Genomic DNA, 27,267 nt, shown 5'->3' with positions numbered 1-27,267 from the left:
ACAAAAACACGTGGCCGAGGCTGGGAATTTCAGAGCAGAGTTTTGTTTGTCCACATCCAGAAAGAGTTGAGCTCCACACTGGTGTCTCCATGTCTAAAGACCTGTTTGTTTTTCTAACGTTTGCGACGAGAGGGGACGACCATCGGAAAGAACATTCTTGCCCCTAAGAATGAGACACTGTCTCTGCCGCTCACTCATCCTTGCATTCACTTTGTCATTCACTTGTTCTTTTTTTGCGAGGTCTCAATATCATACAAATATCCACTCTCTTTCTCATGTGTTTACTGTATTCCGCTCTCTCTCTTTTCCTTTCTCTCCCTCTCTCTCTTTTCCTTTCTCTCGCTCACTCTCCATCCGTCACCCATCCTCACATTCACTTTATCGTTCACTTGTTCTTTTTTGCGAGGCCTCTCTATCATACAAATGTCCCCTCTCTCATTTTCATGTGTTCACTGTATTCCATTCTCTCTGTCTCTCTCACTCTCTTTCTTTCTCTCTCTCTCTCTCTCTCTCACTCTCTCTCCCCAAATGAAGTTGGTCGGCACAGCCAAGGTTGGAGGGGTAGAGAGGCTCAGGTGGGTTGTTAAGCTGGCCTTCAAGGCTCAAGAGCCCACGGCTTTTACGCACGCAGCTCACTCAAGCCCAGCAGTCAAGTCCTTCACATGAGTGTGTGGGAGAAGGAGAGAAAGAGAGAGAGAGAGAGAGAGAGAGAGGGAGAGCAAGAGAGTGTGGAAGAGAGAGAAAGGGAAAGAAAGAGAGAGAGAGAGGAAAGAAAAAAGAGAGCAGGTCTCAAAACATATGGACAATGTTCTTTTACTCTCACGCACAGGACCCACACGCACGTACACATCCACAAATGAAATCTCAGACACACACACATACTCACAAGGTCTCAGACTCACACAAACACACACACACATGCACAGGCACGCACACACTTATTCATTAGTGCCAAAAGTGAGTAGTGTTTGTAATGCTGTGGAAAGAAATGCCTGTGTGTGTGTGTGTGTGTGTGTGTGTGTGTGTGTGTGTGACTTTGAGTGACTTGGGTTGAGGGGGGGTGCACAGGAATCAGCTGCTCAACCCCCCATGACCCACACAGCACAAAGACCTGCCAAAACCACAGAGCCATTAACCCCGTTCTTCTCTGCTCTGCTCTGCACTGTGCGGGCCTGCCTGTTGCACACACACACACACACACGCGACCCTGTCATCTCTGGATGTCCGCACTGGCCTTGCCCTCGGGTCGACCAGAGTGACAGGCGAACGCGTTCCGAGTTCCGCTCCGAGTCTGTTTCGTTTCTGAAGCACATTTTTTGTTCCCTGCTGACTCCGCAAGTCCGTATTTATGGCTTTTGCTCAGTATCAGGTCAGCAAGCGAGCAGTCCGGGCCTGTCACGCCGCAGGGCTCTTTTTTAGAACGTGCTCTTGACCCACGCCACCTCTCGGCCGCTGGAAACGCGCGCTTTGTCACCGAGAATTATCCTCTTAATGGCCTAGCTGTGAGTTTGAGGGGCGTATTTTGATAGTGATAAAAACCTCCTCCCGAACGAACCTCTTTCCCGAATGTTTGCGTTTGTACTGGGGTGTGTGTGTGTGTGTGTGTGTGTGTGTATTTGACTGGAGAGCTGTTAAAATACTTTAGTCCAAATCCCCAAACCCAAACCTCTAGTTTACTCAGACAAGGCAAATTGCTGTGTGGGATCAGCAGCTGTACAAATCCTGCCGTGCAGACAGGGTGTAAAGAGCCCTGGCAAACCGGCTGCCTTGAAAAGACGCATGGTGAGACCCCCAGCCACACACACACACACACTCAACTGGGAGCCCCTGGAATGAAGTAAACGTGCTCACTCCAATTAGCGTGGTCAAACAAAGCCGAAAAGCAAACATGAGGAAAGTGCATCAACGCGGACTGGATGGATTTCAGTCTGCTGGCTTGAGGAATTCTGGGAAACGCCAACGCAGGTGCTAAACACAGCTGAGCTTTTACCTGGGTCAGTCTCTAATCCGTTCTGTCCACCTGGTGACAGTTTGACACTTGACGCTAACTTTAATCACTCAGCTGGTGTCTTTGGGAACACTTCTCAGGGGGGATTTCAGAGATTTGGGTATTTTAAAGGATGATGGATGTGAGCATAATGTTTTTAAGATCTGACAAACTCAAGCACTGAAAGCATTATTTCTTTTACAGAGAAAGAATAATTTGTACAGGCGTGACATTATTAGCCCTGCGTTGCCATAGCGTGCAGTGGATTGTAGGCAAAACAAAAAACAAAAAGAACAAACAAAAAAAAAAAATCGTTCTTCCTGTCACAGGTCTTCATGACTGTTGCAATGATGACCATGCTATTAGCTATTGGCAAGTTGCTGAGATGGTTCCGGTCCTCTTTGAATCACTTCTGAGAACGCAACCAATCCTTCAGCGTGCCCCCATCTCCGCAGCTGGCCAGGGGTCGCGGGGTCAGCATGGAAGAGAGGAAATTAGCGTGATTTAATCTGCCTGTTATTCGTTTCAGAGGGGCTATCCCCGCGTTGCCAAGCTCCGTGAGTCTGTTTGCGCATTCACTCACACAGGGCTTGTATTCCTGGCATTGCAGCCATGGTAAGCAGTAGAAGTAACTAACGTTAAGGACCCTGGGCGACATGATGAATTAGCTGTCTGTTTGCTTTAACTAATGAAGAGAAAAGAGACCATATGTGGACCCCATGCTGTCATTTTTTGAATAGGCCCCTTGCAAAAATTGCTCAACACTGATAACCTTCACATGCATTGTGTGTTGTCCGTGCATTCATTTTTAACAAATAATAATATTAAAAAAACACACATAAGGAAGAACACTAAAAGACGCTAAATCTCTCTGGCACTGTAGGGAAAACCTCCGATGTGGTCTCACCTGTATTTGGCAAAAAAAAAAAATTGGTTCCACCATTTTTTCTGTCCCTTTTTGAACTGGATGAAAGTTGTTGGTTGAAAGTAAAATGCCATGTGCGATGTGTCTGTATGCAGCTGAGCTGGTGTTCCCGTTAAGGGCATGGCCTTCTAAGCACCAGACCCTCGTCTCCATCCGGTTAACTATGCAGCTCTCGTGTCTACCCCGCACTAACTCAGAGAAGAAGAAGATCGATGGACACGTTTAATATTCCTGTCCTCCCCTTGCAAGGAAGGACACATTTAATATTCCTGTCTTCCTTAACCTTCCACCCTCTATTTCTCTTCCCCTTGTCCGTTTTCTACACGAGGCCATAGCGAGGGATGCAGCAGTGCTGCGATGCGGAACAGACTGATGGGAAGCCAGGGGCTCGAAAAAATTGCTATCCCGTTGTTCCGGGACTACCAAGTGTTCTTGTCAGGCTACGAAAGTTCACCAACACCCCGCCAGATGGGTTATCAGAGAGTATCCTGTAGGTGAGATGAAGCTCAATTTTCGTCGTTCACGTTCTTTTTACTAGCTACGCCGTTTGGAGGAAATCCACCGAATGAAGCAGTTGCCGATCATGAATAATGTCGTAGGAACTGTGTAACTTGTGTTCTGTTCAATAGCAGCGCTCTGCCACACCAGCATTCCACTTGGCCCACCAGAAAAGCTGACTTCTGACAGACCATCTGCAACTCAACATGAAATCAAAGTTTAATCGCAACTTTATTTGTTGTTGCGCAATCATCCCCATAAGTCCATAAACTGAGGCATGAGTAGCCTGCCTCTATGTCTAAATCATTGTGTATTTATATGTACATGTATGTACGCTAGCGAGCATTCAAGTCTGTGAGTTTGTTCTTTATGTTTTCTTTAAGACGATTGTTGCAGCTTGTGTTGGTAATCCTCAACGGGTTTCATAATTACTTCATGAAAATTCTGCGAATAGCCTAACCAGATATCTCAAACTGACAATACCCCAATCAGCAGCCCTTATCAAACAGCACCATGCGATCAACATTTCTTTACACTGAATTTACAGTAGTGTTTACAATTGAGAGCTTTGAAAAGTGGGGTTCACGTTGCACTCACAAACGGCAGGGCTGCTGCAATGACTTGCGTGTCCAAGAACTGGTGTACCGCTGCGCCGAGCATAATGCAGGGCAGGTGGCATTTTGCCTCTCTGCTACTCCTGCACGTGCCACGGGCGAACTGAACTTCAACCATGAATCTGCAAGCGTAAAATGAGCGAAAAACGAAAAGCGAAAGCGAAACCGGCGATGAAATCGGGCAAACCTACATAGTTTCCCTTTAAGTCTGACAGACCGCTATATCACACCATTAAATCTCTCAATCTTTTTTTGTGATCTGAAACTTCAGTGGTGTATTGACAGATCTAAATTCATAACATCTTTATGTTTAATGATTGTTCCAGCTAATGCTTGGTAATCCCCAGTGGTTTCATTGCTTCCTTTAAAATTGTTGATTTTATTCGGGCTAGTGACCAAAATTTGGCCATTTCATGTCAAACAATTCAGTGTCTCTGTTCTCTTTTCTCTCCTTTTCTCTCCTCTCTCTCACGCTATGTGTTTGCAGGGCACTTTATCAAACGCTTCTCCTTGAAGATAAGTGCATGCATCGGGGATGAATTTATACAAGAAACCCGGCCACAGTGGCAAACATTTCAATCTGAAGCTTGTTTGTTATCAGGGAACTTCTCTCTCCCCCTCTCTCTCTTTCATTCTCTCTCTCTCTCTCTCCAGCGGCATACCAGAGGATCAGATTCACTGCTCCACTGCCAAAAAATCTGAAAGGGTTCCGTTTGGGTATTTATGCTGAGAGAAGAGACAGAGGAAAAAGAGAGTCATTTTTTGTGTGTGAAGATAAAAACCAGGGTATGGGACCCATGCCAGTGGAAGCTAACTATCTGTCTGTCTGATTCTTTCCTTTTTCCCTTCTCCCCAGAGACCCCAATGAACTAACAACCTGGCCCATTGTAAGGACTCAGATGGGGGTAGCCATTTTTTTTCTCTCCAGCAAACGACCCATCGTTAGCGTAGCACGACATCCACATGCTGCGGACCTTGGGCCTCGGATAAACGTCTGATGCTGTCACGAAATGCCAGGGAGGAGGAAACCCACAGTAGTACTGTGAGGAGGTTAGGATAAAATACACAGAGAGAAAGAGGGAGAGAGAGAGAGAGAAAGAGAGAGAAAGAAGGTTCCGGACAAATCTGAGATGGTAAATAGAGCGACAGAGCAAGAGAGAGAAAGAGGAAGAAAGAGAAGAGAGTGATCTACCAGAGTCGTTACCTCAGACAGCTGAAGGGCAGGCAGAGGTAGATAGGGGCTCTTTTTGGCTCCTGCTGGGAGAGTTTGTCTCCTGTGATCCTTCATTTGTACCGGCGTACACGGACCTTCTCCAGAGCTCGTCTTTGCTGATAGAGACCAAAGGTTCTGCTCGTGTTTGTGTTGCGCAACACAGAGGGAGCGAGCGAACTTGTGCTGAGGTGCTTTTGTTCAGCCTAGATAAAGCGCAGGCAGTTTATTGTGTTGTATGCCCGCGCGGAGGAGGACGGGAGAGGCTGCTTTGAGCAGGGGTCAGCACATACAGCCTCCCCTGATCATCAGCCATCTTCCCAGCAGCCAAAGAGTGAGTGAGTGTGTGACGTCGGACGTGACGACAAAGTCCATTTAATTTACACACATGCAACACACACACACACACTTTTTCTCTAATCTTACCCAATCCTTCATGTGAGACATGTTAACAAGCCCCCTATGCCCCCCCTTCCATACACACACACACACACACACACACCTGTGAGGCTGGGACTGAGGGTATCATGTTGACTCCAAACTTGCATGACAAAGAATTTACACATATTTACATTTTGCAACTCTCTCCATATCCTCTTCAAAGCTGTAACATGACACATCAGTGACAGGTCACTTTCTCCGATGACTGCTGTCATTGTCTACCTTGCAAGAGTGGGCCCAATAGTGGCCTTTCTTTAGGCTTTTGTTATTTCACCTGTGTTTTCCTAAAGGATGTCACATGCAAAGCTAAAGCAATCAGACTAAGTGTGGCGTGCAAACATTAACCTTGCTTTCAAGTCAATGCTCTTCTGGGTCAGAGAGAGAGAGAGGGAGAGAAAAAGAGAGAGAGGGGGAGAGAAAGAGAGGGAGAGGGAGGGAGGGGGAGGAAAGGGAAGAATGTTTCTTCCTCTCTCTCTCTCTCTCTGTCTCTCCCCCCCTCTGTCAGCAGGTTTTGTCATTTGCTGCCCGTGCCATGTGATTCGTTCGTCCAGCGCCTTGCGTGTCCCACTCTGCCCCGGCTGACTGACCCTCCGCTGATGGGGCCCAACCCCACGGATGGCTTTCCCAGAGAGCCCTTGCAGTCTGAGCCACAGCGGGCCTGGACACTGCTGATATCTGGATCATCATTGGCCGGGTTTCCCAGATTCGTTAAGAAGCTCTTAAGTGCTAAGAACTTCTTAGGAGCACTCTCAGAACGTTCTAAGAACGCTCCTAAGAAGATCTTAGCACTTAACAGCTTCTTAACGAATCTGGGAAACGCGGCCAATATCATTTGCAGGCCCCGTTCATCAATTCACAAATCATGCAAGAGGCCACTAGAGCAGACCAAGTGAATATGAGGGTCAAGCGCCATTGACTGAAAGAGACTAGTAATGGGAGACTATATGGAATGTAATTCTGTGATATTAAGAGAATATAAATAAATGTTAATAAATGTTCAAATAATTTCAACTTCTGAGGCAACAGGCAACATGCTAATCTCCAAAAAATAAATATGTGTACCGCGTAAGTAAAACAGGTATTACAACGAAAAAAAAAAGAAATGCTCGTGGCCAAGAGGTGCCTGAGTAAAGTTATTCTGACAGCCTTGTCTGGCCACGACCCTGCGGAGGGTGGAATGGTTGCCACAATCATGCCACTTTGGAAACCCTCCCAGAGGAAATGTACATAATTACATGCAGGCCTATAGGAGACCGCAGCAGAAGGGGTTACTTTTCCACCAGCCGCCCTGTGCTGGGAGTCTGCTCGCTGGGACTCGGTGACCTCCTCGCCAGGGCGTTATAGTCGCTAGAGTCTCCACAGTGCAATGTTCCAGCCACGGCTCTGCTCCCTGGGTTAATGGATGAGGACAAGACTATGCAGATAGGACCTGCTGGAATGGGTGGGGATGTCAGAGGATTGTTTATTAGACAAGCATGGGAATGAGCGCAGGCAGAGGCTGTTAGATACGGCGCAGACGGTAGAGTCCTGGGATAGAGCTGCTGCGGACAGGCCCCGCGCGGTGGACATGGGCAGACAGAACATTCTAGGAAGGGTGTAGATGGCAGAGGCTGGGACAGAGCTATTGCATGGCTGTGGACAGAGCCTGCTAGCATAGCTGTAGCTGTGGATGTCTCGCTTAGAGCAGTGGTTCTCAAACTGTGGTACGGATACCACTGGCGGTATGCAAACTCTCTGTTGTGGTACTCAGGGAGTCTCCCAGATGTTTTATTTCATACAAAATAATCACTTCAAATGATTATAAAAACATACGTAATGAAAAATTGTTAAAATTAAACTAGTTTTTAATCTTTCTTGAAAAGAACTAAACAAAACAATGCAAAACAGTATGTATAATGTCAAATATATTATTGGCCTACACTCAGGGATGGGCAGTATTTCTAATACATGTATTTGAAATACGTACAGTATTTCAAATACAAAATACTATTTTGTAATTTGTATTTTATTGAGATGATAAAAATGCCTTTGTATTTTGTATCAAAATACTTGTTGCGTACTTGCGTTGTGTATTTTGGTATTTTCAAAATGCTGTCAAATACTTTCTGTGAGACGATGTGATGACATCTATCTAACTATCAATATACACAATATTGCCAAAAGTATTGGGTCACTTTCCTTGACTCACATATGAACTTAAGTGACCTCCCATTCTTAATCCATTGGGTTTAATATGATGTCAGTCCACTCTTTGCAGCTATAATAGCTTCAACTCCTCTAGGAAGGTTTAGGAGAGTTTATGGGATTTTTTTCATGGGATTGACCATTCTTCAAGAACCGTATTTGTGAGGTCACACACTGATGTTGGACGAGGAGACTGGCTCTCAGTCTCCGCTTTAATTCAGACTCTGTCTTTACGGACCTTGCGTTGTGCACTGGTGCACAGTCATGTTGGAACAGGGAAGGAACTGACCGTTAGACTGTTTTCAGAGAATTCAGACATCCTTTCACTGGAACTAAGGGGCTAAGCCCAGCTATTCCAACATGACTGTGCACCAATATAGTGTGGTGTAACGGATGCCAGCTTGCTTAGCTGTATGTGTAGAACGTTGGTTAACCTCACTCCCCGACGCCTCAAAAATACTGCTGGTATGAAAGCTAGTAGCCTGGGCTTTTAGCTGGATTGTTAGCATGCTCGACTCCTGATCCGAAGTGCTGCTGTTTCGCGGGTTCGATTCTGGGCGTGTGCAGGGCTGAACCGCAGTGGTTCAACACAATGCAGGTTACAGGAGGACCAAATCTCTGTCTCTGTCTGTGGCAGCGTCGCATAGTTAAGCCCCTGTGATGCCATATTGCACTCACAACACAATTTCAATACCATCATCAGGCCCAATAGGTGTCGTCTGAATTCAACACTGTTTGAGAAGTTAGTTGTGCTTAAAGGCATCAACTGAGGAGACACCACTAGCTCACACAAGGACAGCACACTTGAGTTTACAATTTTCCTTTCTTTTTTCTGTTTTATAGTATAGTTTCTAAAAGCCTATAGTAAAGGCTTTTAGAAATAAGTATTTTGTAGTATTTTGAAAATACAAAAATACAGTATTTTATTTTGATACATTTTTTGGCTGCTGTATTTTGTATCTTATTTTGATGCATTTTAAAGGTTGGGTATTTGGTATTTTATTTGGAAATACATTTTGATGTATTTGTGCCCATCCCTGCCTACACTACTGTATTTTAATGCTGGTCTTAATGGTGGTACTTAGAGAGTCAATTGTTCTCTGAGTTGGTACTCATTGTGACAATTTTGAGAATCACTTGGAGGATATTGACCGGAGCACTAGGCAGACAGAGCCTGTGTGGAAAGACGTGGACCTGTTTGGAAGGCTGTAGACGTACAGTACAGTACAACACAGAACAGCTAGGCCCGGCTAGCATAGCATGTCCGCGGATGTTAAGGGCAGGGTCACCGGACGCGGACAGGACGGGACGCGTGCGGAAGTTCGACCCTACAGGGGAAGCATGCGGATGTGAGCGGGTCTCGGCAGCGCGGCGACCAGTGTAGTGTTCCTGGGAAACGCTGGCCTGGAGCCGGACGGCAGTCTGGGAAGGCACCAGTCCGCCACAGGGCCAGACAGACACTGAAGGAGAGAGAGAGAGAGAGAGAGAGAGAGAGAGAGAGAGAGAGAGAGAGAGAGAGAGAGAGAGAGAGAGAGAGAGAGAGAGAGAGAGACGGAGGCATGGGGGCTGGAGACAGAGACCAGAGACCACCCAACATGGCTCTCACCCAAACGACCAAATGACCAAAGCCCCAGGAATGAGAGATAAGGACACACATACACACAAAAATAAAAATAATAAAAAAAATCCCCTTGGTCTTTCCACGGGTTTCGCAAATCCACTGGTTTAAATTGGTGAGAATTCAAAGGAAGTGATCGGAGAGTGTATGGGAAAACGACGACAGCTCTGCGACTCCACAGGATGCCAAGGAGTCGCGGAACACTTGCATGGCTCCTGGGCATGACGTTGGCTCGGCAACGGGTTGTGTGTGAGCCTACTGACTTTGCTGACTCCCCAGGCTGCCGACCCTACAATCAAAACACACACACACACACGCAACCTCCAACACCCCCAAAACGGGTCCTGTGTTTGTTTCTTTCCACTGCGTCACAAATCCTCCTGATTCTCCGCATCAGGACAGTGAATCACCGTGCTGTGTACTGTTCTCGGACATCGTTAAAAAAAATAAACCACCGGGTGCGTTATGAGCGACCTGGTCCGCTCACATGCTGTGCTTTATATAACTCATGCCTAGCACTGAACCAGCTCCAAGTCTTTGCCGTTGGGCTGAGAACCAACTCTGCCACTGGTTCTCTCCAAACCTCCCCTGCATAAGCTGGGAGTTGGGCTTTCCCTGATTGCCTCTCCCTGTTTAACTGATAAAAAATGTCCCTGTTTTGGTCTGGGAGTCTGGCATCTGCCTTTTGTCATACTTAATGTTCAAAATATGATATGACTGTCCTATTCATTTTTGTATTGTTTTTTTCCACTTTGGGCTTGTCAGACTAATCATTTACGTGATGTGCCTGCAGAGTTTTTACAAAACGGCGATCTTCCCTGGCTGTCTTCGGTCATCATGTGCTCATAGTAAGGATGCAGATCATAAGATTTGGCTTTAATAATCACTGTCCTTGAGTTTGTCTCAGACACACATTAGCTGACATTCTCCAGCAAATTATGCCCACATGACACACAGCACCTTACTCGACATCAATGAAAGAAAGCAGTCAAAAGTCAAACTCTCATGTTAAAGATGTTTGCTGTCAACTAAGCCACTGACTTGCACTGTGCAAAAATTCCCACTGATTGACTGGTTGGATATCAAACGGTTTGAGGACTATCACCTAGTGATTTACAGTGACTCAATTACCAATAACCAGCATGACACTATAGTCTTACAGCATGTATGGGGAAGTCTGTTGAAAAAATTGTGACAGTATAAGCTACAATCTGTTCTCACAGCCACAATCGGAAGAATTTAACACAACTTTCATCCAACATTAAATGGCTGTCTATCCACATACGATTGGATGGGCATTGCTATTACTGTACATGGGGCAGGCTCTGGGTGTTAGAAGGCTACACGCCACTGAATGGCTGGCTATGTGATTAAGTAGGCTATATTCCACCGTGTGGCAGGCTATGAGATTCAGTGGGCTATATGCAAAGGGGACCGGTTACACTGATCTCTGTTTTCATTGTGACATGACACACACACACACACACAAACACACACGCATCCACATACCCACACACACACAAACTCTCTCTCACACACACAGACACACACACACACACACACACACACACACACAAACACCTACACACACACACACACACACACACACACATACACACACATACACACACACACACACACATACACACACACACACACACACACAGAGACACACTAACAACTGAAACCATGCTAGTGGGACGGTGTGGTTGTGGATGAAGTCAGACAACAGGGAGCAGTCGAGGACTCAAACGAGTGGAACGAATGATTTCATGTCAATGCCTACCTCCAGCACGGCCTTCTCTTCCTGCACATAATCGAATTGGCCTTAAACGAATAATGTGTGACATAACGTCCTCCATGTGGGCTACAGTCTGCCCATTGATGTAACATTTACTACACTCATCGCAGGCCCTACTACAGTGGTCCGTTTTTTAAATTTACGGTGAATTACATTTTAAGGCCCTTAAATAGAAATGGTGTCTGTTTTGCTGAGTCACTCTTTTGCCTTTCATAACACAGAATCATGTGCCTTTACAAACACAGAGACGAAATCCAACTTGCGAGGAACTCACAGAGACTATCTTTTTTTTTTTTTTTTTTTTTTGTGGCCTTTTTGCCTTTATTATGATAGGACAGTGAAGAGGTAGACAGGAAACAGGAGAGAGAGAGATGGGGTGGGATCGGGATATGACCGCAGGCCGGACTCGAACCTGGGTCCCCGTGGGCACTCGGACCCGCAAATGGTATGGACGCTGTAGCCTGCTGCGCCACAGCGCCCCCCCACAGAGACTATCTTGTGGGAGTGTTTAGTGCTGCTAATGGGTACGGGTGAGCTGGATGAAGACTGACAACTGTTTGGGTTGCAAACACGTTTTTCAGGAAGTTGCCATGTTGTGGGGTCGCCTTGATTTTTGAGTGTTTGAAGTGAAGATTGACAGAGGGGGCATGTTGAATGTTTATGCGGGCTTCCGAAGCCAGACTTAAAAAACGCTGATTGCTTTTAAAAAAGCGATGTGTTAGCCACAATCAAGGAAGCTTGTGTGTTTTACCAACAACACACACACAAACACACACACACACACACACACACACACACACACACACACACACACACACACACACACACACACACACACACACACAAACACACACATCCATAAGCACACATGTGGTGTGTGTTTAGTGTGGGCGACGGTGCTGAGGGGGCAGGACGATGGGAGATGATTAAGTCGGCCAGACACCTCCAGGGATTTCACACACATCAGCAGAAACCAAAGGGAGGCTTTTACGCACAGCAAAGGCCTGCGCTTGTTATTCTTCAATTAAAAACCCTAATGCTTTACAGGACTGAGGAGTGTCATTCTGCAGAGATAGGGACTTCCATGTGTGTGTGTGTGTGTGTGTGTGTGTGTGTGTGTGTAAGAGAGAGAGACAAAGAGAGAGAAAGAGAGTAGCTTGGACGCAAGTCTCCAGAAGAAAAGAGAGGTGTGTGTGTGTGTGTGTGTGTGTGTCAAGAGAGAGAGTGTTAGGGAGTTCTCCTTGTACCACAGCTCAAGTTACATCACTTCTTGAGGGACTCCCTCCAATCTCCTCCCCAATGTTCTCAAATCACTTGACATTCACTGTGTGTGTGTGTCTGTCTGTGTGTGTGTGTGTGTGTGTGTATGTGTATGCACACACGTACAATACAGTAGTGTGCACATGTGTGTGTCATGTTACTTATTAAGAGTTTTAAGGTGTTTGAGTGTGCCTACTGCCTAGATAAAAACACAAATGATGCATAAAAGTATGTGCATGTTATGTTTGTATCTGAATATATCTTGGTGGAACATTTGTGTGTGCCTGTGTGAGTGTGTGTGCATGTGCGAGTGTGTGTGTGTGTGTGTGTGTGTGTGTGTATCGTGTTGTGTGATGATGGTTTTCCCAGCTCTGGTTTTGATCTGCTGGTGCGTGTGTTATCACTGCGACTCCCTGGGCCGTGACGTGGGGCCCAGACTAAATATTTTCGCAGAAAGCATGTGAGAGGTCTTACGGGCCTCCAACCAGCTCGCGGGATTAAGGACAAGGGCCTGGGGGAGCTCAGAGGGCTGCAGTATGCGTGTGTGTGTGTGTGTGTGTGTGTGTGTGTGTGTGTGTGTGTGCATGTGTGTGCACACACACATATCTGTTCATGCATGCATATGTCACTGAACAAGAGATTGTGTGTGTGTGTGTGTGTGTGTGTGTGTGTGTGTGTGTGTGTGTGTGAACGGCTAATGTGTTAGCTGCAGCTGGGTCAGTTCGACAGGATTAGCCCACCGAGTGTTGAGTGGGTGGGGTGACACTTGCATTAACTTCATTAAGGGGAACCTACACGATCACTTGGCTCAACGTCACATCAGGAGCCACCGACACACACACACACACTGACATTACATAACACCAGTAACACTACAGCACACACACCGCACACACTTCAAACTTGATTCACACACGTTTGATGCACAACCATGTTTACATACATTTTCAATACAAAAAAAAAGTTATGCTTCGAGCCTTTGCCCAGAAAAGGTTTTCAAAAGGTTTTCAAAAGGTTCTGAAAAACGTTAAAGTTCTCTAAGCAGCTCAGAAAGAAATAGAGAATCCTCTTTTCTTCCCTCAGAAGACGTTACATGTGCGCTGACATCCATCACTCACAGACACGGTATCTTGGCCCAGGAGACATAACAACCCAGCAGGAAGAGCAGTGGCCAAGGAGAGAGATAAAGTCGGATCAGAAACACGCTGGGATGCTTACTGTACGTTTGCTGCAGAGAAGGAACAGAGTTTGGAGGTATGCTACACAGCTCTGTATAGACCTACCCTAATACCCTACTGTACCATAATATCTTTTACAACATTTTGGCACGAAAGTCTATCGGACTGCTCCATGAAAGTCTATCGGACTGCTCCATGAAAGTCTATCCGACTGCTCCATGAAAGTCTATCGGACTGCTCCACTCCATGAAAGCCTATCGGACTGCTCCATGAAAGTCTATCGGACTGCTCCACTCCATGAAAGCCTATCGGACTGCTCCATGAAAGTCTATCGGACTGCTCCACTTCATGAAAGTCTATCGGACTGCTCCACTCCATGAAAGTCTATCGGACTGCTCTACTCCATGAAAGTCTCAGACTGCTCTACACATTTGAAAAGGATGCCAAAGGGTACTAGTGTGTCAAAAATGACCGAAAGAGGCCAAACGTAGAAGTTTATTGAGTTTTACTCACCAATTACAGTTGGGAACACATTCCTAGGTGGGCTCCAGTTGGTCACTTTAACTGAATACTTTCCATTGAAATGTGGATGCAGGCTGGAGAGGTTAAGAGAGAGAGAGAGGAGTGTGAGGAGTAAGGACATGAGACATAATGATGATAAGGAGGGGTGTTGTTGACCACAAACTGATAGGCAAGATACACAACAATTAGTAAACGCACGCACACAGTCACACACACACACACACACACACACACACACGTGCGCAGAAGCACACACACGCATACGCACAAGCACACACGCATGCACACACGCACGCACACGCACGCACACACAAGCACACGCACACACACACACACACACACACACACACACGCACACACACACACACACACACACACACACACACACACACACACACACACACACACACAAAAACACAAACACATACATAAAACTGAGAAGGAGATGAAACAAGTGTAACTTCACATTTGCACTTGCATCACTACACACACATGAACACAAAAGGACACAGAGAGAAAGAGTGATAGAGCCAGGGGATGAGCATGAGGTCAACTCAGTCAATCTTACAGTAGGTGTTCACGACCGGAAAAGAGGTGAGATATAGGTGGTGACGGGGGGGAAAGGGATGGAGAGAACAGGAAGTGAGAGAGGATGATGAGCATGCATGATGGTGTGTGTGCGTGTCTGTGTGCGTGTATGTGTGTGTGTGTGTGTGTGTGTGTGTGTGTGTAATGTATGTCTGTGTGTGTGTGTGTGTGTGTGTGTGTGTGTCTGTCTGTCTATCTTTCCCTTAAGCCCCACTCAGACTGCAAGTGACTAGTGTAGTGACCATGTAATCTTAATGTAATTCAGTGATTATAAACAAAAAAAACGACGCAAAATTTTTCAATTCAATTTAATTTCGCTTATAGAGCGCCAAAACATTACACATGTCTCATGGCGCTTTACAGAGTGTTACACATTAAAAAATTGCATTCTAAAATATTAAAAATAGTATGCAATACAGTAAAATTAAGATAAATTCAGCTTATGAGGCGACAAGTGATTCACAGTATATCTGAATAGGTATATACTAGATTTAGTCTCACACCTCCAAAGCAACATGAACCTTAGGCAGAAGACAAGTGAGCAAATGAAGGACGTTAAGGATGATGATGATGGATAAGATGTAATCCTCATCACAATCTCATGGTTGTGTGCAATGAAGTATGCAATGTTCATGCAAAGGAGTAGCTGTACCCTAATCTACTATTAGCCGCAGCTTATACATTGATTTTTGCTAAATGTCTTCACCTATGGGGTTGATACACAGGGGCAGTTACTATGGTATTGATATGATTTGCTTCCTCTAACACTGTCCTGTGACTTAAACAGTACACAATACGGCTAATACACAGGACATTACTGTAAATCTTGTGCCGTGTGAGGAAAAAAAGTTTGGTACACACTGACATGGAGTGTTTGGTCACTTGCAGACTGCAAGACAGCGACCAGACAGAGACATGGTGCACATGCATGAAATGCTGAATGCCAATCTACTTTCTTTCCATATTGAGCATGTCCTTCTAATACACAAGACCCAAACTAATAGACAAATATGGCTGCCATTTGTATTTTATTACATAATGGTTGTCCACACAGGCATCAGGATCCAATGTTGGCGTAATAAATAAAAAAAATGACTCTATTCCAGAAGGGCAGCTAACCTGTTCTTAGATGTATTTAATGAGAATGTGCTACAGTAGATTATTATGAGAAGCTTCCAATCGCACAAAATTTGTCATGTAGGATCAACATAACAACCCCTGGACGCATACCAAGTTTTGCTTACGCAATTATTTTGAAATTTGGTATGGCCGTATTTGCTCATATTTCTTAAAGTTTCTTCTGGCTATTTCAAGAAAAATGGCTGCCAATAGTCAGTCAAAATATAGCAGCCAAAACAGTTTAGTGCCAATATCCTTCTATGTAAATAAAATCTGACACGATCTGTTCCCATGCTGCATCGCCACCATAATGTTTACATGCACCCTGAATGTTACGCAATGATGCCCGTAGGGGCCGCTGCAAGTGACATCTCTCATCTCAAGACCTGTGCCAGTACCATGATGCGCGGGATCAACACTTGAGAGCAGCATCTATCATAGGCACTTACAGGCAACACATTCTGGCAGTGAAGAGATTCACGCATATACAGTGGCACGCACACGCACACACACACACACACACACACACACACACACACACACACACACACACACACACACACACACACACACACACACACACACACACACACACACACACACACCCAGTATACTAGGACATTCTCAGGCTCCGTTGAAATCCCTCAGGCTCAGGCCCTAGCGCTGCCTCTAGGCCTTCTTCCCTGAGTGGCCCTGTCCTTTGGGCCTATGGGCCCTTGATGGGATAGCAGCAATGGTGTGTGTGTGTGTGTGTGTGTGTGTGTGTGTGCGTGTGTGTGAGAGAGAGAGATGTGTGTGTGAGAGAGAGAGAGAAAGAGAGAGAGAGAGAGTGCGTGTGTGTGTGAGTGCATACCGCTCAGTGTGTGTGTGTGTGTGTGTGTGTGTGTGTGTGTGTGTGTGTGTGTGTGTGTGTGTGCGTGTGTGTGAGAGAGAGAGATGTGTGTGTGAGAGAGAAAGAGAGAGAGAGAGAGTGCGTGTGTGTGTGAGTGCATACCGCTCAGTGTGTGTGTGTGTGTGTGTGTGTGTGTGTGTGTGTGCATGCGTGCACAAGTGTGCATACACACACACATACTCACTCAGGCACACACACACACACACACAGTTTAAAAGGAGTTGCAAAAGGAGGGCAAAGTTTAGACGTGTTTAGGATAGTGCATGGCATCACTGGCATAAGTTTAGGATAGTGCATGGCATCACTGTGCGGCAATCATATTACACACCGCTATGGTATATATTGCTATATTTTATAAGCATGAGGGAAGCAAAACACATGCTCTACACTGGCCTGAGGATAGTGCGCCACCACGGTGAGGCAAAGGTGGTGAGTTCAGGGCTGTTGGTAAACTTGGCAGAGAGAAAAGAGGAGCCGACACGGAGAGGAAATGGGAGGGTTTCCCTGGCCAGCGGAGAGGTGAAAGCCCTCGTGTGAGAAGAGATGAGTAGATTGTGTTTTTGGATCAGGCATCCGCATTAAAGCTACATTATGTGTTTGGAGTATTATAGAAATGATGTCGGGCAGCCTGCCCAAGTGTTGTGTCTTGCCAAAGCTGCAAGACAAACGCACGCAACTGGGGCTCAATTTTTGACTAACAAGCCGTTTCTCAGCCTTCCCTCTTACTGTAGCCTGACAGGGGTTTAAAAAAGCTCATCGGTTCACATCTGCTCGATTTAAACTTGGATAAAAGATGGAACATATCTGAACGGAAATCCTCTAAACAGCGCACTTTTAATGTTAAATCACTCCAGATTTACTAGCTGTACGTCATTGGATTAAAACATTTGTCGACTGGCCTATATGGGCTCTGTTATACTTACAGCTTCTCTCCTGCAATTCTGAGAGTGGACTGTGTATGAATGTGTGTCTGTGTGTGTGTGTGTGTCTGTGTGTGTGTGTGTGTGTGAATGTTTCAGTTTTCCACTGTTTGTCATCAATACTTTAGAGAGAAAAAACTATGATAGATGGCAGAGCTTTTAATGTTCTGCTCCTGACAGTGCTGCAGGTCTGCTCACATTTCTGTCTTTGATAGGTGTGCTCACACCCTGCATGGAGCATTGCTCTTTCGTGTGTGTGTGTGTGTGTGTGTGTGTGTGTGGAGCATGGTGTACTGCTATTTCGTGTGTGTGTGTGTGTGTGTGTGTGTGTGTGGAGCATGGTGCACTGCTATTTTGTGTGCGTGTGCGTCAGGGCAGTAGCATGGACCAAGACGTGCTGTGGGCCCATAAATTTTGTCATTCAGGAGGCCTGTTCATAATCAAACAAGAAAATACGCAGAGCTTCTTGTTTTGGATACAATTCTGTTTGGAGTGCAAATCTGTTATTCTATAATGTCAACTGAGAAATTTGTTTGGTCCAGATTTTTGGGGGGGGTGGAAAGAGGGGGAGGGGGCCAGGGGAGAAACTGCAAGTGTCTCTAAAGCGCCCTCTAGAGGTGAAAATGCTGTACTTCTCCAGCCCTTTGCCCTATGCCATGCAGTTCCCCTGATACGATCAGAGACCATGAAGGGGGCTTTGTTCAGAGCAAGTCCTCAGCCTCTGCCAGTATCTATCTATATGTGAAAGACAAACATAACAAAAAAAAAAAGTCCTTTGAGGCCAAAGCAGAAGAGAGCACCCTACATGTTTGAACAGAAGTGCGATGTTTACACTCACGTTATGTCAGCGCGTGGCACAGCCAGGTTCTGTCGCCCATCCAGATGCCACGATTATGCTACAGTACTGTTGCCCCTTCAGCTGGCTCTAACCCCATCCTCGGGGGGGTGGGGGGGGGGGGGGATAAGGCTTCGGAGCCTGATGGAGCTGAAACAGGTCGCTGGGTGCACCACACCTGGCTCACCTCTGAGGAACGTCCTCATCCTGTGGGACATCTTTTACCTTCCTTGCTCTGTGTCTGTGTGTGTGTGTGTGTGTGTGTGTGTGTGTGTGTGTTAACCATTTCACGCTGTTCAGGCACTGGAATGCCATTGTGCACTCTTCTGTGTGCTTTGCCCTTGTGCATGCATTGGCAAGAGGGCTTTTATTTCTTTCTTTTTTTTCTAGGTGTGTGCGTGTGTTTGTACGTACCTCAGTGTGTGTGTGTGTGTGTGTGTGTGTGTGTGTGTGCGTGCGCACATACCGCTCAGTGTGTGTGTGTGTGTTTGTGTGTGTGTGTGTGTGTGTGTGTGTGTGTGTGCATGTGTGTGTGCGCGCATACTGCTCAGTGTGTGTGTGTGTGTGTGTGTGTGTGTGTGTGTGTGTGTGTGTGTGTGTGGGATGTGGGAGTGTGCGTATGTAGGGGGGGGTTGTTCTTCTGTGTTGGTGGCTGGCCAGAGTTCACTATTCATTAAATCGATATTTCAGCTTCTTTTGGGACTCCCAGCAAGCTAATTACCAGAGTCGGGCCCTCAAGTGCACAGCGTCTCCGGAGGAACTCCTCACCCAAACGAGGGGCGCAAGGAGGAGCCCCACAACGAGAAGAGGGACGTTTGAGTGGCCGGGCACCATGGCAACCGAGTGGAGAGGCTCCTTGGGAGCAGTAGGGTGGGGGGTGGGGGGGGGGGGTGGAGAGAGACAGAGAGAGAGAGAGAGAGAGAGAGAGAGAGAGAGAGAGAGAGAGAGAGAGAGAGAGAGAGAGAGCACTGACCCATCTCTGGTCCAGAAGAATGCCCAGCCGGTGGAAGGGTGAATGGGGGACAAGAATTCTTCTGCTGGGGCACAAAGAAAGAACAAGTGTGTGTGTGTGTGTGTGTGTGTGTGTGTGTGTGTGTGTGTGTGTGTGTGTGTGTGTGTGTGTGTGTGTGTGTGTGTGTGTGTGTGTGTGTGTGTGTGCATCTGGGAAAAAGTGGGACCATGCGTTGATGGCTTGACTGTGCACATGTGTGTGTGTGTGTGTGTGTGTGTGTGTCCCTGTAAATGACACAGGAAGGTGGAGGATGCGTGGGAGTGCATGTGTGTGTGTGAGTTGCACCCCCCCCCCACCCCCACCCCACCCCCCACCCCTTACCCCTTACCCCTGGTCACTGGAAAAATCTCCGCCATGTGGACTCATGGGAGTTTAGCATGCCATCGCCCCACTGTTCTCGCCCAGGTAACCGACTAACTGGCCCCTGATCAGCACCTTGTCCTTTGCTGAGGAACAAAAACAAATGTTTTAATGCTTAAAGCAAAACGATACTCTAAGATCCCATCATGTTACACACCTGTGGAATTCATTCTTGATTGAGATTTCAGTAGTTTCTTTCATTTCGTTTGTTCCAATCCTTAATGTCAGGCAGGACATTATCATTAAACAAGACATGAGTGGACTACCGAAGTGCTACTGTCCTTGGAAATGATCAGGTGTTCTTCAGAAGTTTTAGAGATTTTGCAGATCCTAGCCTACTTCATTCAAGCTTGCCGGTCCGTTCTGTCTGCATTAAGAGGGTCTCTTCAGATACATACTGTACATCTTACAGATCGATATTTTCTCTGTAGCAACCTGAGACGTAGGCTATAATTTTGTGTCAGTACTTTTAATTATGATGTAAATAAATCAAGTAAACCTATGGGGAAAAAAATCTGTGACGGAACTGGAGTTGGATGTCAGCTCGCAAATAGATGATATTTAGTGTCGGTTTCTAACCGGTTTAGGGTAGTGATAAACGGGAAAAAGACAGTGAATAAACGTGACTGGTATGGTGCATTCGAGCTGGATATGCAGCAAAACTAAGATTGCATTTGTTAGCCTACAACAACAGCGCGGAAAAACTGAGACAGTGTCGATATGAATATCCATTTCATTGTCTACTGTAATGCCTAACTAAAGTGTTTGTTGAATCTTCTGTTGTCACCTAACTGACGATGGGACATAGTCCATAATGCTCTTACATATCGTCGCACTTTGCCCTTCAGATAGGAAGGCGTCCGTCTAACGATTCTAGCATAATTTACAGACAAAAGACAAAATTTACGAATTGTCTGTAAAGACGTAGGTGGTAGGTTAGCCTACTGAATGAGTCACATTAAACTATTCAACGTCATCCAACGACTGTTCTTGCAACCATTATCCGTATGCCTTTACGTCTATATTAAGATTACACCACTGTCGTAGCTTGCTCCTCATCTATTCCTATGATATCTAAAGGAAAATGAATGCAGCCCTGACTCCGCGCACGCCACGCAGCGAACGAACGCCCCTTGTGCCCCGCCCCTTGGGCAATGCTACAGAAGCGCGGCGAAGGACAAGATCGCGTTATTCTGCGCTGGAGGTCTAAACGGTGAAGTGGAACAAAGACACAACATAACAGAAAACAGCAACAGGAAACGACTTTGAACCATATTTAAATTGGGAGATTTTCAGTGGATCAGTTTTCACCGGCGAATGCGTGTTTCTTTCGAGGGGGATCGGACAAGCGTGTGTATTCTGATCTCGCCCAGGGTTTGATCACAGAGTTGGGTTTGGACGTCTAAAAGTTTTTCTACATTCGCCTATGACCAAGATTTCATTGGAGTGATACCATATATCAATGATGGGCTTTTTGTTTTGCTTTGGATTGAATACCCGTGTTTGCGGCCGAAGACAGTGAACGCCTAGGCACCGTGGATGTTTATATTATAATATTTTGGAGGCAGTTCCAGGACATTATTCCAGTAGGATTTCCCAGGTGTCTGCTTTAAGTGCGCCAACATGGGATCGGTGTCACTATAGCGCAACTTATCCTGAGATTTCGGCCATTTGTCTTTTTGCTTCTGTTCGTTTCAAGTCTTTTCAATAGTAGCGATTTAAACAGCGTATAACCTGTACCACCTTTGGAATTACCACCATGAACTTTGTTGTCAGTTTGGTACAATTATTTTTTGCGGCGCTCCTTCATCTGACCGCAGTAAAGGTAAGACTCGCTGTTGGAATACTGGGGAGGGGGTGATAAGCTGAACTGATTATTGAAGATAATGTGCTGCATGTTTAATTAATGGAAACCCTTTAATGATTAATAATTAACGATCGCTCTTGCAATGTCAATTAAATTTCTCATGAGAGGACAATGCTGCTCCAGCCACAGATGGAATTGAATGGCTTTTGCACATTGTTGATAGACTGTTTAAGAATAGCCTACAGACTGTCATTTCAAGCAAAGAGTGTCAAGAGCAGCAATGTGCTGAAGATGACAGTACAGAATAAAATGATGGGGTTGCCATAGTTGGAATTTAACCAAAACCATACAGAACACACTACTATAATTTATAAATCAAGTGCAACATTGGTAATCGTATGGCATCATGTATGATTTACTTCGTTGGTAAGCTATCCAGTGAATGGTTCGTAATAGCCTATGCCATTTCTCGCGCAACTTATCAGTAGGCTACAGCCGGCAAGTGTGCGCAAAAGCTTCACCAGCTTTGCGCGCATGTGGATTTAAATGCATCGTTATATTTCGCAATGCTTTCTCCACTGCCCAGATGTCTTTGGCAATGTTACTCTTTAACCTGAGGTGAAATTCGCGGCATTAGAGGTAACGTTATTTTGTGTTTAACCAACCGCAAGTGAAGTGTACAGGTTCACTCCGCTCAACTCTCTCACGCCTGCCTGCACAATCTCGTTTACTTTTTCCATTAGGCTAACAATGGAAACTTTTGAGTCACATGAGCGTTTAATGGCGTCTAACATTTATGTGACTGTTTTACACGGCATATTGTGGTTTCATGCTTGTGATGTTCGGCTGTTAGAAGGGTAGTCATTCATTGACAATCGAAAGGCAAGTGCTTCAAATGTTCATTCCACACCAAAATTCACGAAAATGGCAACACTTAATGTACGCAGAATTAGTCTGTTCCCACTAGCCTCTAACAGAGAACCCTACATAAGCAACTCTAATGCGATAGCAATGAAGCAGATGGATTACTTCAGGCTACTTCAGTGATGAAGTCAAATCGTCATGTTTCTCACGCAATGTTGCGAGCTGTTGCACCAGTCTACCACCTGAGGTAACGTGACTATCCCACGCAGCCTATCCTAACGGCGGGAAGTATGCGGAGTGGGGAACTGTGACCTTCCAAATAAGGCTAATATGAATCCGAAAACCATAATGTCGTTCAGGCCACGTACAAAAATATCTGCGTTAAATATGTAATAACGGGCCATGCAGGTGATAAAATGTGGCAAATGTAGACAAACTCCTGTGTTGTAGTAGGCCTACAGTTCATCATCACTGCCATCGTCATTGTGGTCAAATTGGCAACCTTAGAGCCAAGTTGATCCTCTCCCACACATATCACACGTTTGTTCAGAAGAGTGAAAACAGAAAACTTACATATCTGTATGCTTTGTCCCCCTTCTTTCTTTCTTTCAGTGTGCTCATATACCCAAGGACGGAGTCAAGGGTAAAAACGAAGGTAAGTGATATGTGGACACATTCCTGGAATTACCATTTAGATTTATACACATCCATGCGCGATGAGTTGAGCTCTGGTGATGTAGAAAGAGAAGTAGGAGAATATACCGCCACCTTCCGGTCGCGTGGACTGGCTTGAAAGTCAGCTTTTATTTGAGCCCTCTCTCTTTTAAACTTCAGCGTTTGTAATAAACTTTGAAACAAAAAGGCACATTGCTTAGCTCGTAACTCGAACAGAGAATACATGGGCACTTGTCATAAAATGGTGTTTGTATGCTGTTTATTTAGTAGGAATGACACAATTCAGTTGACTACAAATTGCTGACCTCAAGGTCAGGTTGGAGTGTTTTCGGTAATGTTGCACGTAACGGAATGGCCAGCAGAAGAGTAGCTCGTGTTGATACTGAGTTCAGTGCTCACTCCCACAGTATCATGACCTTCATACTGTGTGAGTCGCTCACGCTTTGTACTCGTGTCAGATGTGATAGGCAACTATCAGCACTATGACAGGTTCAAACAGCCATGGCGAATGGCAACACGTTTTCATATAGCAGACCACATGGAGCAGTAGCCAATAGCAGCTAAGCTTCACATAGACATTATCTGTGCATTTTTTTTTTATAATAATAATCTCTCTGTGATACAAAGTAATCAGCACCAGACATTAATCAGCCCGAAGTTGTGACTGTGTAGTTGTAAGTGTGAATGTGATATGCCTGTTCCAGAAGGAGGGCATGCAAACAGAAAAAGAAAGTAAAGAATAGAAAACAGCCATCTGTAGTGTATTGGGTGGCACCCATCCTGACGGCCGGGTGAGCGAATGGCTAATCCAGACATTTAATGATAATGACCTTGTGTAGCAGACATCCTTCCCGTGGGCAGCCAAACATGGTTCTTATCCCAAAGAGGCTGTGTTGTGTTGTGTTGTGTTGCGTTGCGTTTGCTATAATGGCGAGAGAAGTTTATGCACCGACACGCAGCTGTGTGGATTTAGGGGCTATGCTGAGCAGGCCATGGCACTAGGTACCGGTATTGCTGCTGGTGGTGCGGTGGTGGTGGTGGTGGTGGTGGTGGTGGTGGTGGTGGATGTTAGCACAGGCTGCTTTTCACTAGTGCAGAAAACAGCTTCCATGCGTGGTCGGTGGTGGGCTTATTTTTTTTTCCGGGAAAGGTCAGAGGTGAGAGGTCAACCCTAGCACCATAGTGCCTGAGGTCACTGCCTCCCAGGCTGCTCGTGGGGTCACGAGGCTCAGGGGGCACACAGAGCCGAGAGACAGACAGTCTGCTGTGCGAGTCCGCAGATCATTCTGGAACATAGCAGTTCAGTGCCCATGATAATATTGAAGGTGTTTGGTGTGATTGCTGTTTATTGGGTTTGTTTCTTTTCTCTTATAGAAAAGAGATATACGTACATATGAGTGTCGTTGTTTGCGTTTGACCGTGTAAGTGTGTATGTGTGTTGCCGCATGTTTCGCGAGAGGGGGAAAAAATTAAAACCCTTTTCCACACAATGGCAGCCATTGTTAGCACTTGGAGCTACAGATCTGTGCCTTTGTTTATCTGCTAAGCTGGATTTGGTAATGAGCATGGCCGAAGGAAAGGCCTACACCTTCTTCCGTGACAAAGGAACACAAGAGCCCTCCTCGTCCTCCACCGAGAGCTGGGACAATAGCAGGAGCAACTGGAGGGCATAAAGCATGAATGAATGAGCAAAAGGAGCGAAGAGATTTGATGAACAAAAAAAAAAGGAGTGGAATTAGGGGACAGGATGAGCTGGGAAAGAGGAGTGGCCACTGAAATAGACAGGTGCAAAACAAACACAGCGGCCCGTGTGGGCCACTCGGTGACGTGATTCTTGCATAATGGCTTTGGAAAGCAGAGGTGGGTGTTGAGGCTTTAGTGATTCCTGTTTGTTATAGCAGGCCAGAGCTCCTCACATCGCATCGTATGTCTGTGTTTGCCCCAAGCCTCACATTAGGAACTTCCTCTAGTTTAGAGTCTTATTGACAGATCATGGACTATGGCTTAAAAATGAAAAACAGGTGTGAGCTTGGATTGAATTGTGTGGTTTAAAAGAACTTGACCATGATCCAATCCCCTCTCTCTTTCTTTCTCTCTCTCTTCTTTCCTCCTGCAGTTGTTCCCTTCATGGAAGTGTACAACAAGAGCATGTGTCGGTCACGGGAGACTCTGGTGGACATCTACAAAGAGTACTCGAGCGACACAGAATACACGTACCACCCGTCCTGCGTGGTTCTCATGCGCTGTGCAGGATGCTGCCCCGACGAAGCGCTCGAATGTGTTCCCACGGAGACGCGCAATGTCACTCTGGAGGTGAGCAAAGGACCCGCCCCCCTGCCTCCATCCTCCAATCCCACTGCACTCCTCTCACAGTATATCACCCAGCACATACACACTCACACACACACACACACACACACACACACACACACACACACACACACACACATCGGATACACTCACTAGCTCATCCCTTCAAACAATCTCCACCATTCGCCTGGAACTTTTCAGAGAGAGCAGGTGCAAGGACGAGAGAGATAGCGAGCGAGAGAGAAAGTGAGAGAGAGAGAGAGAGAGAGAGAGAGAGTGCCAAAAGGAGACAGAGAAGAGAGATGACATGCTTTACTTTCCCAATGTCATAGGGTGTTTTGTCATGCCAATAGCGCTCATTGAATTTAACTGAAATGAATCGAATTGAATCAATCAGACTGAGTGACAAACAGACAGACAGAGAAATGAGAAGAGTGACAGAGGAAGAGAGAGAGAGCAGGTCAACAGGTGCTGAAAGTTGTCTTGTTGTGCTGCTACAGTATGTGACTTCCCAGTGTTCTGTGCTCCTCAGCTCAGCTTTGCACACCTCTTCTCTCTTCTCTTCTCTTCTCGTCTCTTCTCTTCTCTTCTCTTTTCTTCTTCTCTCCTCTCTGTGTGCTCAGCTCTTGTGGTGTGTGTTCTCTCAGTGCATGTGTTTTGCTCGGGCTAGACCTTCTTTGCTGCCGCTGGAGAAGTGGGACTCTCAGCCTGGCATGCCAGCTATGTTGTTTACCCCTGTGCACTCTGTTTACGCCCCTGTTTATGTGGTCAGCTTTCCGTCTTCGTGCTGCCCGTTCTTGTGCTCTCTCTCTCTCTCTCTCTCTCTCTATCTGTCTCTCTGTGTCTCACTCGCTCCCATACAGTCTCTTTGGCAGTCTCATTCTCTTGACATCTACTCTTCTGTGTCTCTTGGTTGTGTTATCTCTCTTTCTTTCCACCAGTTTTTCTCCACCTCTCTCACTCTCTGAAACATTTCACTGAACTTGACACTTTCTCCCAGCTTCCAGTTGCTCTCTCTCTCTCTCTCTCTCTCTCTCTCTCTCTCCCTCTCTCTCTCTCTCTCTCTCTCTCTGTCTCTCTCAGTCACTTTCTCTTTGGTTGCTAAGAGGGCATACTGTATGAGCCAGTGGAGGAGGAGGAGGAGGAGGAGAATAGTGTAAGAATGTGCCAGAGCGCATGCCTTGCGCCAGACACGGTTGATAATCAGGCAGTCAATCAGTGGCCAGAGCGTGGCGTGATGGTGGTCAGAGCAGGCTAGCTCAGGGGCGGGTCACCACACACGCCGGGGAGCAGGAGAAATCCGGCTGTTACTTTTCTGTAGCAGCCACCGCGGTGATAAAACAGAAAAAACAGCCTGTGTTGTTTTTCTGCACTCTGATAAAAAAAAAAACTCACACCACACCACACGGTCCTCACGTGTTGATTTTTTTTTCTTCTCCTCTGAGTTGGTGTTTTTTTTAACCCTTTGACTCCCTCATCCTATTGTGTCTCTCCCCCCACTGCAGGTAATACGAACCAGACAGCGTGTATCGCAGCACGGGTATCAGCTGAGTTTCACTGAACACACGAGGTGTGAATGCAAGTAAGTGTCATGCCGAACGAACACCAACCAAAACACCACCACCACCACCACCACCACCACCATCT

General features: G+C 46.1%; 1 protein-coding gene across 3 annotated transcripts in view; it reads left to right on the top strand.

Annotated features, from left to right (window-relative positions):
- The first annotated feature begins 21,169 nt into the window (after positions 1-21,169).
- The window catches only part of vegfaa (vascular endothelial growth factor Aa), a 14,350-nt gene continuing 8,252 nt past the window's right edge, over positions 21,170-27,267 (top strand). For all 3 annotated transcript variants that reach the window (XR_009939630.1, XM_062538234.1, XM_062538233.1), the window contains exons 1-4: positions 21,170-21,789; positions 23,248-23,290; positions 25,427-25,623; positions 27,126-27,202. Coding sequence is in view for 2 of the 3 variants with exons in the window: in XM_062538234.1 (XP_062394218.1) it covers positions 21,724-21,789; positions 23,248-23,290; positions 25,427-25,623; positions 27,126-27,202 (383 nt within the window). In the remaining variant the exon portion in view is untranslated. The remainder of the gene's footprint in view (positions 21,790-23,247; positions 23,291-25,426; positions 25,624-27,125; positions 27,203-27,267) is intronic.

This window comes from Sardina pilchardus, chromosome 6 (assembly GCF_963854185.1).
Source record: "Sardina pilchardus chromosome 6, fSarPil1.1, whole genome shotgun sequence".
Taxonomy (NCBI): Eukaryota; Metazoa; Chordata; class Actinopteri; order Clupeiformes; family Clupeidae; genus Sardina; species Sardina pilchardus.
The sequence above is the reverse complement of the archived record's forward strand: the minus strand, read 5'-3'. Positions and strand labels throughout refer to the sequence as shown.